This window comes from Macrobrachium rosenbergii, chromosome 3, assembly GCF_040412425.1.
Source record: "Macrobrachium rosenbergii isolate ZJJX-2024 chromosome 3, ASM4041242v1, whole genome shotgun sequence".
Taxonomy (NCBI): Eukaryota; Metazoa; Arthropoda; class Malacostraca; order Decapoda; family Palaemonidae; genus Macrobrachium; species Macrobrachium rosenbergii.
This window is the reverse complement of record NC_089743.1, coordinates 80,442,324-80,457,470: the sequence shown is the minus strand read 5'-3', so window position 1 is coordinate 80,457,470 and position 15,147 is coordinate 80,442,324. Positions and strand designations below refer to the sequence as shown.

Here is a 15,147-nt window from a genome sequence, read left to right as displayed (position 1 = left end):
TCTACTAACGCACAGAACAATTGTGGATAGTTAATATATATATATATATATATATATATATATATATATATATATATATATATATATATATATATATATATATATATATATATATATATATATATATATATATATTCCTGCTGTTCACCCTTGATGTATTTAGGTGTAGGAATATTAGTCAGATTGACCTCGACAGAGAACATCTCTGCTCCCGGCCGGGTAGGCCAGGCAATTCAAAATAACTTGATCACAGCAGTAAACAGATGGCGCTGTGCATTGGCTGGGCAGTTTTAAAAACAAAATATGCTAGGGCATTAGGGACTAAGCCTCAGAGAGTGGTTTACACTCAATGACCCCTAGTTATGGTGGCCTTAAGCTATCTTCCTCTCTATTCTATGCATTCGGCGATGCCTTTGTCAAGGTCGGATTGCCGGGCGGTATGTCAGCATCTGCCTCACCTGGCGGGAACGGTTAAGGTCAGGTCAGAGAGAAAAACGGTTACTGAACCAGGGTGCACGCGGAGCGTGCTAACGCTATTCTTTGTTCTTTATTACTTTACTCCTACGTCTATCTTAATTAGTGAATTGGGAAGACTGCCAGAATACGACTCCTGAGGTCCCTCGCTTGCGCAGCGACTCAACGTTCACGGTAAGTCCGATTCTTGTTGAAGCCGCCGATTGACTAGTACTTCTTCTGTATTTTACATTTTCTTTGTTTTCTTCCTTCAGCCACCACTTATGGTATATGTGTTTACGAAGTCTAGATTAAGCCAAAGTATTATATTGTTAGCTTCAACCCTGTTATTCCAGTAAAATACCTAGGTTAGGTAAGCAAAACAGTTTTAAGTCTCGATGCTTTTGTATGCCTCGCGTTGATGTTGGGAAGAACTGCTTGCGTTTGAAATCTAAAATTCATCTCAAATATTCTTGTTAGGTTAATTACCCCCTTAACTGGCGACCTTGGCTAATTAACGACTGTCTTTGAGGTTAACTTTTGGCTTCAAGTGGCAGGTTACGCATATTCTTGGTCTGCAGCGCCATAAAAATTACGTAAATTGAATAATAACTGAACTGACCCTACACGTAACAATATATATATATATATTATGTATATATATATATATATATATATATATATATTATATATATAATATATATATATATATATATATATATATATATATATATATATATATATATATATATATATATATATATATATATATATATATATATATATATATATATATATATTATGTATGTATACAGTATATATATATATATATATATATAATCACATATGTACATGCGAACATGCCTTTTAGTATCATTCATAACTTAAATCAATTATGGTGTACCTTCATGTGAAAAAATTTTTACCATGTGTGTGTGTGTGTGGTTTATGTTCTAGTGTGTTCTTACATAGTAACGCTTATTTTGTAACACATCACAATGGAAAATTGCTCAGTTGCATATGATCCACACAATTCTGATTCGACCATTCAGAAGAAATTTTCGTCTTTTAATGTTCTGACTTCATCTCCAATGCTTACATTAATATACTTTGATTTCTCAAAACACTTCTTGGGGGAGCAGTTCAGAAGTTAGCTCATCTAGGAATCATTGCAGTTAAGAGCAAATTAATTATTTGTTCATGGTTGCCGCAATAAAAGAAAGGCCCGTTTGAAACCAGCATGAAAAAATATTTTGATTCCAGTTATTTTTTAATGGATGGAAGGTAAAAATCAGTTATGACAATTCCTTCAAAATCATTTCCTTTGACAGCTACCTATAAACTGGTAATCATAATCAGAAACAGTTTTCAGGGCTGGTGCACTAAAAGATGTTCGTAGGGAAGCTGCTTAGTCACCAATGGCTCTTGTGACCTGCTGTACAAGAATCAGTTGACAGACAAGCTATACAAGGATCACTTTTCTCTGTGTTAGTGTCTATGGCCTTTGCCTTGAAATCAAATTTTCAGAAGCCGAGATAAACTTAGTGGACGTTCCCCAGACTCTATGCATATGTCTATATGGCGTCGTCCATAGCTCGTATAATTTCTAGGGTGTGAAGAATGTGCTTTAATGTAAGTTTGAACATGAGAGAATTAGCAGGATTTGTTCCTTTGACGTTAGGTTCAGGTACAAAAGAAGTTACGTTTGGAAATACATAAAACTTGAGACTTTCGTTAGGTTTCTTGGATCATGCATTTAAGGGACTTTTGCACTTATCTAACTAGTGCTTTTACACTTATCTAACTACCGTGCACTATTTATGATGGCCATGGCCGGAAAAGTTTTAGAGGGATTTTTGTAATTAAAGTTATGATAGTTTACTCTTGATGCTAATTGATTTTGAAAAAATTTTGTATCAACTACAGTGATGGCATGTCAAGCTGCTTTATGGTAAATATTTGTAGAAACATTTTACTATTAATATTTTTCTGAAGGGAAATATCAAATTAAAAGTGTTAGTGGTACTAATCCAGTCATATCATTTACATACCATGCCTTCAGGGCCAATAGAAAGAGCAGTTTCTCTTATGACCTCGGGAATTTCGTATCGCTCCTCCTGTTCGTTCTCCTGTTGTGGTGGTTTTGAAGTCGTCTCATCTTTTTGATGTTCTTCTAGGGGCTCTAATTCTGCAGTGGTTTCTTCAGAAGCTGCAGAGACTATGACTGCTTGTTTAGAAGTTTCTGGTAAATCTGACTTTTCTCCAGACCTTGAACTTGTGACAGACTGATTTGCATAAGGGTCGTCATTTGAGTTTTGAGATGCACCAACCTTTGGTGGTAGAGGGGGCGGTGCACAGGTATCTTCTGTGATTTTGGTTGCTGGTTCTTTTTGTGCTGTATCTTGTGAGAGTTTTGAATGAGTTGAAACTGTTTCTGTTTTTGTTTCATTCTTTGTTTTATTGGTTTCTTCATTCATTAAGTTTATTTGGCTATGTTCTGTCATGTCTAATATTCCTTGTGTATTTGGATTCCTAGTAAGAACTGTTATTTTTAAGGTCTCAATATTTTCTCCCTTCAAAGGGGAGTCTAGTGAAGGTTCTGTAACAGGGTCTGTAGCCACCTGTCTGATGGTAATGGGGGATGAAGGTGAAGAGGTGCAAGGTGTTCCTGGTTGAGAAGTTTTAGGGGTTTCTGGAGGTGATGTATGAGGAGTCTCTGGTGGGGAGGCTTTGGGAGTTTCTGTTGTTGAACCAGGTGGAGATGTTGGGGGCGGAGGTGGGGGACAGTCTGGAGGTAGATCTGATTCGTCAATGAAAGGAACGCTACGATGACCTCTAAGTAAAAGAGCTGTTTGTCTCAGTGTTGTTGGTGACAGGGGAGGTGCTGGGGGGATACCATCTTTGCCAGGTAACTCTGGAATTTCATACTGAGGTGCAGGATCTGGTTTTTTCACCTCTTTGTCCACATTCAAGTCATGTGCATCCATGTAAGGAATGTCATCAAAAAGTGATGGTGTTGGCTGTGAAGGATTTTTACTTGCTGCATGGTCTGTTGTAATGTGGGGCACACCGTCTTCTTCATCATCCAGCTTAGGAGGTGGTGGGGGTGGTGGTATATTGGGATGCTGGATCTGAAGTTTCTGTAGTGATGCTTTGATAGCATTTCCTACTATAGTTCTGGCTTTAGTCTTTTCTTTTTCGTTCTTTATTTCTTCTGTTTTATTTTCCTTTGTAGAGTTTGTGGTTAGAGATGTCATGTCAGTTTTAGTTCCAAGATGCTCCTGTGATAGAGGTGGTTTAGGTGGTGGTGTAGTAGGAGGATGCTTTGGAATTGGAGAAGATGGTGGCCTTGGGGGTGGTGGAGAAGAAGGTGGTCTCGGAGGAGGTACATTGGGTGGGTGCTTTGTTGTTTGAGGAGATGTAGACTTCTGTGGTTGTGGTGTTGCTGTTCTACTTGAAGGATCAGTAGAAGGTGGTCTTGGTGCTTTTCTTTTAGCTTTTATAAGTATACTTTCATCCTGCAGCTCTAAAAGAGAGCCCATGGGACAAAGACCAGGAGTATTGTTTAGTGGAGTGGAAGCAGCTGAGCGTGAAACAGTTTTTGGTTTCTCTGTATCTTCCTCCTCTATGTCCTCATAGAAAGGATTTTTCCCAACGTATCCAGATATAACATACTCATCTTTTTCAAATGGATTTCCATCATTATCTTTTTTGAGCTGTTTTGCCTTCACTTTATTTTCATAATCCTTGTTAAGTTCTTTTACTTGAGATTTAACAGAGTCAATGTCCTCATAAAATGGGTTTAATGATCGTTTGCAATCATCTGTAGACTTTTCTACTTTCCCTTGCTCATCATCTCTGGGTCTATTTTCATATGGCTTCCAGTCTGGGGGCATAAAGTCAGGTGGCATTGGTGCTCGGCGCTTCTTCCTCCTTGCTCCTGTTGAGCCTCCTCTTAATGATCCTGGCATTGATGCTGAAGTCCATTCCATGTGAGGGTATGTGAGACTGAGTCCGGAATCATCCTCACCACCTGAGCTAACTTTCTTTTTTGGTGGAAGTGGAGGTGGTGTGTCTACTGGAACACTTGAAGCCCTTAAAGCTTGGACTTGTTGGCGAATTACATCAATTTCCTCATAAATATGTTCTTCTGGATTGTCCTTTGTTTCTTCAGATCCTTTTGAAGTGTCAGGTGTTGGTGTTGTTGCAGGTGTAACAGATGTGTCTTTGTCTGGTTCCTTTGTTGAAGGAGTTATGAGCGAAGTAGTACTAGATCGGATAGATTGTAAATCTGGGAGGCTGGACATATCTAAACTTGTAGTTGATTGCTCAAGTAAGGAGTGCATAGTAGCTACTTCTGCTTTCTCTGGGGCATGCAGATTCTTGTTCTCTAATGATGTTTCAGCTTTAGAAGAATTTTCCTCACCTTTTTCATTAGATACCATGTCAACTTTAATGGTTTCTTTTGTTGTCTCTGATTTATTAACTAAATCCTCTTTTAAGGTAACCTCATCATCTGAAGAAGAAGGCTGTTTAATCTTTTTGGCCTTAGCTTGTCTTACTGATACTTGAAGTGTTTCAGTTTCTTCATCTGTGACAGATGATGCCCGACTACTTGGCCTGTTGTTTAGTGAGGTGTTAGATTGTGCAGACATATAGCTGTAAGAGCCAGTTGAGGAAGGAGGCCTTGGTAAGTCTTGCAATATCTGAGATCCATCTGAAGGTTTGGAAGAAGGCACTGAGGATGGGAAGAAAAGGTCTGAGATATTTGTAGGATACTGGTGCGTTCCAGTTAGATAAAGACGCAGCTCTTCAGCTAAAACCAACATATCCAGTGTTAATCGAGCTAAGACAGATACCTCAGTCTTAGATCTTCTGGGATATCGTAGCACATTTTCTTCTCTTTCTTGGTAACCAAGTGCTTTTAGAATTTCCACTGCTCCCTGCAAAAATATAATTTATTAGAAGAAAAACAACAAAATTTATCACTCAGAACATTTTCAGTGCTAAAAAACTATTTTATCAAGTTACCAAGGAGAACAGTACTGTATTGTAAATGGAAAAAATGCCTACATCATTACTATACCAGCAAGAAGACTTTATCATGTGTCTCAGTGTGTTTTCAAAGTAAAAACTGAGTGTTTTTATGCACAGTGTAACATGTAAATATTCACAATAACTACAATAAAAGAGCATCAGATTTTTTAACTGAATACCTTGACTGGTGCCCAAGACTGGTTAGGATCAACTTTTATAGATCTCCAGCCTAGTTGTCGACTAGCTTCTGGTTGCAGAAGCGTTTCTCCATACTGAGCTAGGTGGATAAGTGCAACTCTTACAAGTGCTGCTCCAGTGGTTGAATTTGCAACACAGAGACGAGGTGCATGCAACATGGATAGTTTCAAGTCTAATGTTAAAGGATGATGGACTAGCAAGTGAAATGTGGCCCAATCCTGGCGATCAAGTCCTCTGCCTCGGCAGAGTGACACCACCAAGCGTGCACGCCATAAGCTGAAATTCATATCAAGGTCATGATGTAGTTGATACTGTTAAATGGCTTTTTTGTAATCTTCTTTTATCATGTTTTGTGGGAAATTATTACGAAATTAATTTGCATTACTGAGTGAAACTGTTTGAACCGTACCTAACTTCAGCGCGCCACGCATTACGTCTCTCATCTTCACGATCAGCAGTTGAACATGTTAGATCTGGTATCTCCCCAGGCTGCTGTAAGACCCACTGATAACTCTCAGTATCTTCTGCCACTGGGCTGCTCGCTGTCCAATCTGTTCCCTCACCACCCTAAGGAAAAATAAAGAATACCTTTTGCCAGTGTTTTATCTCATGAATTGCACTTGATTCTATTTTAAATCTTTTTGTTGAACAAATGTCTACATTATTATTATTATTATTATTAAGATTACAACAGTAGGAGATCCTAAGTAGTATGTATAAAGACAAGAAATATGCAATTAATTAGTTGAATGTTGGTGTAGATTTTGTCAGCCTTTGCATTTATTAATGAAACATTACCTGTTTATCTGACAAAATTTGTAACCTATTCATAGATTTGTTAATAATTTTATTTCTGATTCCTGTTAAGGAATGCTAGGAAATTACCATGAAAATTTTATCTAAATGAATAAGAACTCAGACAGACTGATCCTTAAAATTTGACATGAATATGCTTTGTGAATATTAGTTCAGTTTTGGTACTCAAATCCCAATTTTGAGTTTTATTCATACAGAATTAATGCTGTCTAACCCTCAGAGCCCAGGACTGCAGTATTGATATTTGAGAACTTGAGTGAAATATGTGACCTCTATTAGCCAAATGCTTTTGAAGCCAAGGAACTGACGGAAACTAACGGCAGATAATCATTGTTGTATGAGCACCAAATTGTTCCTAGGAGTTTTTTTTATGAATATTTGTCTGTCAATAATTTTGATGATAAGTGTGTTAAATTATGGCCTAACTCTTAAAATGTTAGACCATCCTTGGGCAGCTGAATCAAACAAACCAAGTTATTAAACCAACTAAAAGTTCCATATTCAGGTGTTTTTCAGTTGACATTCCTGGCTGCACAGACATATTTAGCATTATCATGTATATCAGCTCCCAGACTGAGGGTTTTGTTAAATAGTTGCCATGACCTTCATACCATTTAGCCTTGAGTGTTAGCCTATATCAGCTCTTCCCAGTGGCAACATCCATTTTTGTCTCCTTGAACAGAGGGTATAAGAAGTTATACCATATATAGAAAAGACGCTTTTAAGCTGACACAGTGCATTGTTAAGCTACAGAAATTCCAGGTAAGGAATCATTTTCTAATATGCTTACCTCGTCTGCAGTGGTGGCATCAGTAGTTGGAAGCAAGATGTCAGTGGAATCTGTGTCGATGTGGAGAGGGTCATCAGAAGGACGAATAGAGAAGAAAGTACTTGAGCTTAGCCTTGAGTCTCGGCCACTAGACACGTCCAGTTCTGCTTCAGTCACTTCAAGTTTCCCAGCAAGAGTTGACTGAGAAGAATCTTTTTCTTTTGTCTCTTTGGTTTCTGTTTGCAGTTGAGAGTTGTCTGTAGATATGGACAATGAGGGCACTATTGTATCACTTGTTGAGGTGCACGGTATGTTTGATGCCGTGGCATTTGACTCTATAGTAGATGCAACTGTTTCTTGTATAGACTGGGAAACAGTTTGCATTGGTATATCAGCTGCTGTTGTGGATGTTGTATCAGTTCCCTCAACTGGGATTGAGACTCCATCAGTGGGTTCCAATAAAGTACTTGCATTATCTTCAGAGGCAGTTGTTGGCGCTTTCTGTAAACTCTTTTCTTGATGTGATTCATCAACTTCTTGTGCAGTTTCTTCTTTTGTAGGTGCAGATAGTGATGTAGAATCAGATGGAACAGTTTCCAGTGGTGGAAGAGATGAAAATGATACAGTTGATGGTTGCTTATCTTGAAGATTATCTGTATTATTGACAATATAAGTGTCTGTATCCTCACCAACAGTGTCCTCAGACTGTGGAATCCTAATGTTATCCTCTATAGAGACAGCGGTATCTTTGGAATGCAAAATGATGGGAGAAGGTGATCGAGGTGGAGTGTTAACAGGTGTTGACTCAACAGAAACTTTTGACTTAAACACATCTACCGATTTTTCAAACTTTCTAAATGCATATGAAAGTTCTGAATTTAGTCTTGAATCATCACATGTAATTTCTGATGCAATACTGCTTCGGTCACTAAGACTATCAGTGTCTTTTTGGTCTAAGTAGCTTACATCACTAATGCTTGCCATCTTTGATTTTCGTTTTCTTCGAGGTGGTTTTTGATATGGCACAATGTCAGTACTAGTAGTAATAATGGAACTCTTATCTCCTGCCTCTGATACATCATCACTTGGAGCCATTATAGCTCGCAGCTTTTTGTCTGTAAGTCCCCGACTCCTGCGAGGAGGTGGTGTTGGTCCACGTATACTAAAACTCATTGAATCTTCAACTTTATAGCCACGCACTGATATGCTGTCAGATGGTGCAATGCTATGAGTTGTAGCTGCTGGTGATGGGGACCGTTGAAAAATTGGGGAATGAGAATTATTAGATGTCACTGATACACGAGACTCAAGGCGCTGGGAATCTAGCGTTGCTGGAAGAGATTCTTGGCGGGATGTTGTTCTTTCACTATCATCACTTCCAGGCCATGGAGTTATTGGCGGTGGAGGCATACCCCCAGGCCACACGCATCCTCCTCCATAATAGTATGGATATGGATAAGGATATGGCATGCATGGCATATATGGATACCAGGGATAAGATCCCTGTTGTCCTTGAAGAGACTTCATGAGTTCCATCTGTCGTTTCATTTTATTCTTTCGTGGTGGTGGTCTCTTTTCATTGAGAGGAAAAGAGCCAACGGGGACGAGACTCTTCGGATCACCAGGGGGTGGAAACATGACAGCTGGAGAACCTTCTGGCTGACGTCGTTGCACTTTTACCCTTTGTATCTCTATGCGACCATCGTCGTCGTTGTAGATTCGTCTCATCGTGTCCACAGTGTATTCATCTGAAGGCATGGGAACCGTGCTGCTATGAGGACTTATCTTTCCTCCAGATGCTGTGGGAGACCATCCAGGAGGAGGTCCAGGGTATGCCCAGGGTGCAGGCCATGGGCCTGACACTCCTGGAGGGAGCTGTCCAGGTATCCATGGTGGCTGGGGTGCTCCTTGATAATTGGGAGCTGGATAAAAGTGGGGTGGGTAGGGCTGGGTGGGAAGGCTCTCCACACTATCCCGACCACCACTAGGTGATGCTCTTGCCTCGGTGGACATCTGGAAAAGGAATATTTTATTGCTTACATAAAAAACATGTAATTAAGATTCTGCCATCTTGTCATAGTTATCTAGTCAAAGAAGCAAAGGCCATATAATTTTTTTCTTACTGGGCTGGGAGGATTTGATGTGGTAATGATGTGATGACGATAAAGAAGAAGGTCTGAATTTAAAAGTCTCCAGTTGATTTGAAATAATGATTCTACACTTAAATTATTTGGAATGGCCAAAAAATGAAGGCCTTGACGATATCAATCAGGAGCGCAAACGTTTCTGATTGTGTCGCTCATGGTGAATAATATAAACTGTTTACAGTCGAGAGCAACATTGACCATTTATAATACTGAAATGCTATTGGTTTCATTCCAGAAAATTAGCACTTTAAAGTTAACAAAAGCTGTGACAAGTAAATATATATATATATATATATATATATATATATATATATATATATATATATATATATATATATATATATATATATATATATATACATACATACATACTTACATACATACATACACATGCATGCATACATACATAAATAAGTGAAGACAAGACGGAAATTATGGGCAATCCGTGTATGAACAAAGGAGAAAGAGCCTGAAGTACTCACCGTGGAATTCTTGAGAAAACCAGCAGTTTTTCAGCGGCCGAGGATTTGTAGTGGCAGCAGTGGGATGAAGGATGCTAATCTGATTTACAGCCCTGAGGATGGTCGTTGGTATGGTGGGTGGGCGAGTTGCAGAGCCCCACCCCCCATGGCTGCTACCCCCACCCACCCCCGGTGTCACTAGTGTGCTTCTTTAGGGTCCCAACAGGTGTCAGATTCACTGTAAAAATAAAGAGGCTGTTATGAAACCAGTGGATTCAGCTGAGAATTTGGAGGCGTTGAATTATGTAATGTCTTATTGCAGGGTTTCCTACCGGGCGCACTAATATCTGAGGTCATATGTTTACTAGAAATAACAGATTGAACTCCTAGTTACAGCAGCTCTGTTATGGAAAGCTGTGTAAATAAAATGACCAGAACATATTGATAAAATTAAGTAAAAAATGTAAATTAAAACTGTGATATATTGATAACTTGGATAAGTTAATGTAGACGAGAATGGAAAATAAAGAGATAAATACAATTTGAATAAGAGAGTGATTGTATGCTAATAATACGGTGACTTTATCAAGAAAATAGTGAGCCTAAATGGCAAGAGTAGGTGTATGATTAGCAGAAATGAACAGAAGAAAATCCTGATAGAAATGAAAAAAAAAAACGAGAGACAATTACTGCACCAGGAAAATTCAGCTGATTATCATAAGGTAAATAGGTAACGATATTTATAGATTTAGAGATGTGTCCTGTCTCCAGAAGGAATCAATAATGTGAATGACAATCACAGTTCCTCTGTCTGTAAGAAAGAGAAAGGGAGAGAGAGAAAGTTCATATATTGACTGACAGACTATTTTCTAGAATAGAAGAGACACGAGGATGTTGTTGATGGAGACCTCTCTTGTTGGCGTCTTGTTAAACTAAGTCGAAAGAAGTTTAGGAACATAAAATTGCAAAGTTGAGCATTGAGGAAATCCTCCGATAATACACTGCCGTGAGAACCTTCCGATCACCAAGACCTACTTGAGCAGTCGCCAACCTTTTTCATTCTCTTCTTGCTGCTTCTCTTTTCTTAGAGATTATCTAAAACATTCTGAATTATTACTCCATTATTAAAGCTGTTGGGCCGTTAATGTGATGATCATAGGAAATGGGTGACAGAATAGAATTTTTCAAAGTGTGCTTCTTGACTTGTGGAAGTCATTTGTCCATATCTGGGGACTTGCCTCTGCTGTTTTGACTCTCTTGATGTGAGTCGTCTCGTCCTGATTGAAGTGCTGGTCCACAATTAAATCCTCTGTCGTGTAAATTACCTATCTTTTTCTGTTTAGTCCACCATTTTTCTGTTTAGTCCGAATCGATGTTTTAATTTAGACTTGTCATTTATCCTTACCAGAATTCGTTTTTATATATTCTCTTTGACTGGAAATTTCTCAGTGATGTTCACGTTGCGAAATTTTAAAAAAATGTGAAAAATATCGGAGATCAGATTTTCGTTACATTATTCTTTTGGTTATGGAAGGAAACGCGCAAATGATTGAGAACAAATCTTCTATTCAGTATGCAGAGAAATGACAGACAATAAGGGGAAATTTAAAAAAAAAAGTCACATTAAGAATTGTTATAAATCTTCCTGTGAAGCAGACAAATCCTTTACAGTTGTAACTTAAAATGCCTGTTCATAATAAGACGACACATTGTATTGGTAGGGGAATCAGGGTGCGTATGTCGACAGTGAATGATGAAAAAGTATTGAAGTGTTCTGCACTCGATAACAAATAAGAAGAAACGAAACGCTAAGATGATTTTCTTGATGTCAAGAGTACGAGCAATGGAGAGGTGAATGGCGCAGTGTGTTAGAGCGATTGACATGCTGCCATGTCATCTGCTATGTTGGCGTAGTAAAGCAGCTGTGGGCCTTTGTTCCACAGGTGCTCACCCTTGATTAAAGGAGTTAGATGGTAAGTAAGCACGTGAACTCACTCTCTATTTAAGGTGAGGCAGCGTTGTGCTGAAGTGAACTTTATAGGGCTCACTCGTAATACATTGAAACTTAGCACAAAATCGCAGGAAGAAGATTGACATTAGTTTTGTCGCAAGTTCATCACATAACAGCTCTTATCCCTAAATGCCCAACGTAGTATTTATATGTACCTACTGGCGTCAATGACTTATGAAGTTATGACGCCAGGAAAACCCTCAGTAATGAATTAATAACCGATCTGTCTGGGCCTTGCCAAAGTAGTGATATTAACGACTATAAAGATGCTAAAATCTTAATGTGTAAGGTACTTTATATTTGCGGATCAAAGTGATGAGAAATAAATAATTTTTCTCTTTCACGTATCGAAAATGGCTGTGGTCAGGTCATAATGAGACAACAATTCAATCATTAAAAATGAATACGAAGGCGAATTGTGGCATGGTCTTTTGACCCAAAGGGGAGTTCCAACTTCCTCTCTGCTTGCCCTCATGGGTGCCAGTAGGCGAAGACAGCACTTTGGCACCGAAGAATGTTTCTGTTCGTCAGTCGTACCTCAGTGATGGCTTCATGGTTAATGTGTATTGTTAAAAGTTATATCAGATTTCATGTCAAGTATTTTTGCCCTTGTGTTATTTCAGTTGCTCACGCAGTCGGGTTTGTATACGTGAATTCGTGTTTTCTCTCTATGGAACTTTTACGGTAATTTTATGCTGTTTGTGTGTGCATTTTCTTTCTTGCTATAAAGCTTGATCTATTTGACCACTCTGTTGTGGCTTTGTGCTACAGTAACGTCTGTTATTGTCAGTAACACTACTGCAAAGGATAATGTATTACTGCTAGTAATAGTAGCAAATCAAACCAGCATTCTTCCAACAACTTTGTTTGGTCACATTTTTATCTTTGGACTGCAAGTTGTGAAATTTAATCCTTGCTTCCATGTTCCATGGTACATTTAATGACTTGTCTTTCAAGAGGGTTATGGGGGGTGGGGCGGGCGTTGCACTTAAAGACGGGGTAATGGGGGGTGGGGCGGGCGTTGCATTTCTCTCCGAGATAGGAAACTAAACCGTTCCCTTGCCCTTTCTTTCTTTCATCCTTTGAAGGAAGGTTTGGTAAGGGCATTCATGAGCCTACTCATCCGAACAATTTTTATCACACCGTGATTGATATACAATCGTGAAGCTACAAATGTCGTTTAATATCCAATTCCCGCTACTTCGGGAATATCTCCGATGGGGAATTATCGCCGAAGGAGAATTTTTTTAAGTGATAAATGGATCGGTACCGCCGGGTCTCGATCCCTCGCCACATTACCTTCCCATCGGGGATATTCCTGAAGTAGCGTGAACTGGATGATTAAACGACATTTAAGCTTCCTGATTATATATATATATATATATATATATGTTATATATATATATATATATATATATATATATATATATACTCTGTATATATTGAAGCTGAGATTGTTAGGACGAGTAAACAAAAGAATGCTCTAACCAAAACCCCGTTTATAGGGTGAAAGTGAAAAATTAAAAGTAATCTATCGCTGAAAATCGGATAACTATGTCTTGGGAATAACTTACACACAAGGGGAATTGTAACAGATGAATGTATTTGCCCCTGCTAGGGTTGGAACAGAGACTCATTTATTATTCCTCTTGAGTGTAGTTAAAATTTTGTGAATATGAAAATGTCACGTGTATAACAAAAAGTTTATTATTATTATTATAATTATTATTATTATTATTATTATTATTTATATAAATTTGTGTATATAAATAAATATACACATAAGTTTATATATAACAATTTTTTCATTTGTTTATATATATGAATATATATAAATATATATATATATATATATATATATATATATATATATATATATATATATATATATATATATATATATATATATATATATATATATATTAGATTAACTGTATCAGTAGCTATCCTAATGCAACGCAGCTGCCAGTGACTGAAAACGGCCTTGGGCATGCAGCATTCTGTGCATTCGTGCAATGTTGTCTTGCTGTTCTTTTTTTTTTTCTTCTTCTTCTTATTAACCTCTCAGGCTATTTCTCAATGTAAAAACGACCGTCTTGTTTTTGTCTTTCTGTGGTAATCTGTTTCATCTTTCGCCTAGAAGATGATGCCAACCATAGTCTGCTCTCTCTCTCTCTCTCTCTCTCTCTCTCTCTCTCTCTCTCTCTCTCTCTCTCTCTCTCTCTTCAAGCCTGTCACGTCTCTAACAGAACAGATAAATAGAGAGAGAATGAAAGAGCTGGAGAGAGCAGCAGCAGAAGGATCGGCACTGCTACCATGTTTTCGCGAAGTGCGTCACGAGAGGGGGCAAGTGGTAGTGTATGGTACTTGGCACTACTGAAGGACCAGTAAGTGTCGGTGCTCGGGTGGCACTCCTTACCTGTTGCCAAGATGCCTCGGCGACAGTGCCAAGCTGTGGACTTCGTGAGACTCGGGGGGAGAAGAGTCTGGGGTTGGGGGGGGGGAGTGGGAGGGAGAGGTAAGAGCAAGGCGAGGCAGTCACTCACATGTTGCCTCTTGTTCGGGAACAGAACAAGAGAGGAGGTTATATGTGTGCGTGTGTTCGTGTGTGCGGGTATTGTTGATGCACTTCAGTTAATAAAAAGCGTAAACATAGTAAGAAGAAATTATACGATGCTTTTCGTGGATTGGTTCGGAAACTTATGAATAGTGAAATTTTCTCCGTAGAATTCGATGCACGTGTTACTATAAAGAAGCATGAAAATGTCCTATTTCTTTACGCATGTGCAATACACATACACATACACACACACTATATGCATATATATTTATTAATTGTAATTATATATATATATATATATATATATATATATATATATATATATATATATATATGGCAGAGAGAGAGAGAGAGAGAAGGGGGGGGTAGAAAATACACGGATTCACATGTATGCATGGGGAAACTTGATCTACTTTATGTAATGTCCAGAAATAAAGTTTGGCCTTCCTCCACAAAAGTGTTCAGTAAAATCCTGTCCAACTTTCCTTACTCTCATATGACATATTTTATCCATAGCTTGCGATGAAACTGATCCTGCTTCACTCTTCCACTCTCATTTATCAGCGATTTCATTTGCACTGGTCCCCCTGTACGGTATCCTTGCATTTAGGGGCTCTTCCTCGTAGGTGGGCTAGTGCTGTCAGTGTACCCTCACGCGGTGCACTGTAGGCATTACTCAAGTTTCTTTGCAGTGT

General features: G+C 38.5%; 1 protein-coding gene across 4 annotated transcripts in view; it reads right to left on the bottom strand.

The window, feature by feature from the left end:
- Window positions 1-15,147, bottom strand: part of LOC136826082 (mucin-2-like) — a 71,124-nt gene that overhangs the window by 32,008 nt on the left and 23,969 nt on the right. For all 4 annotated transcript variants that reach the window (XM_067083065.1, XM_067083047.1, XM_067083072.1 and 1 more), the window contains exons 2-6: window positions 9,903-10,119; window positions 7,295-9,286; window positions 6,098-6,255; window positions 5,670-5,964; window positions 2,505-5,396 (exon numbers count right to left, since the gene is read on the bottom strand). In XM_067083065.1, the coding sequence (XP_066939166.1) occupies window positions 2,505-5,396; window positions 5,670-5,964; window positions 6,098-6,255; window positions 7,295-9,286 (5,337 nt within the window). In that variant the 5' untranslated portion in view covers window positions 9,903-10,119. The remainder of the gene's footprint in view (window positions 1-2,504; window positions 5,397-5,669; window positions 5,965-6,097; window positions 6,256-7,294; window positions 9,287-9,902; window positions 10,120-15,147) is intronic.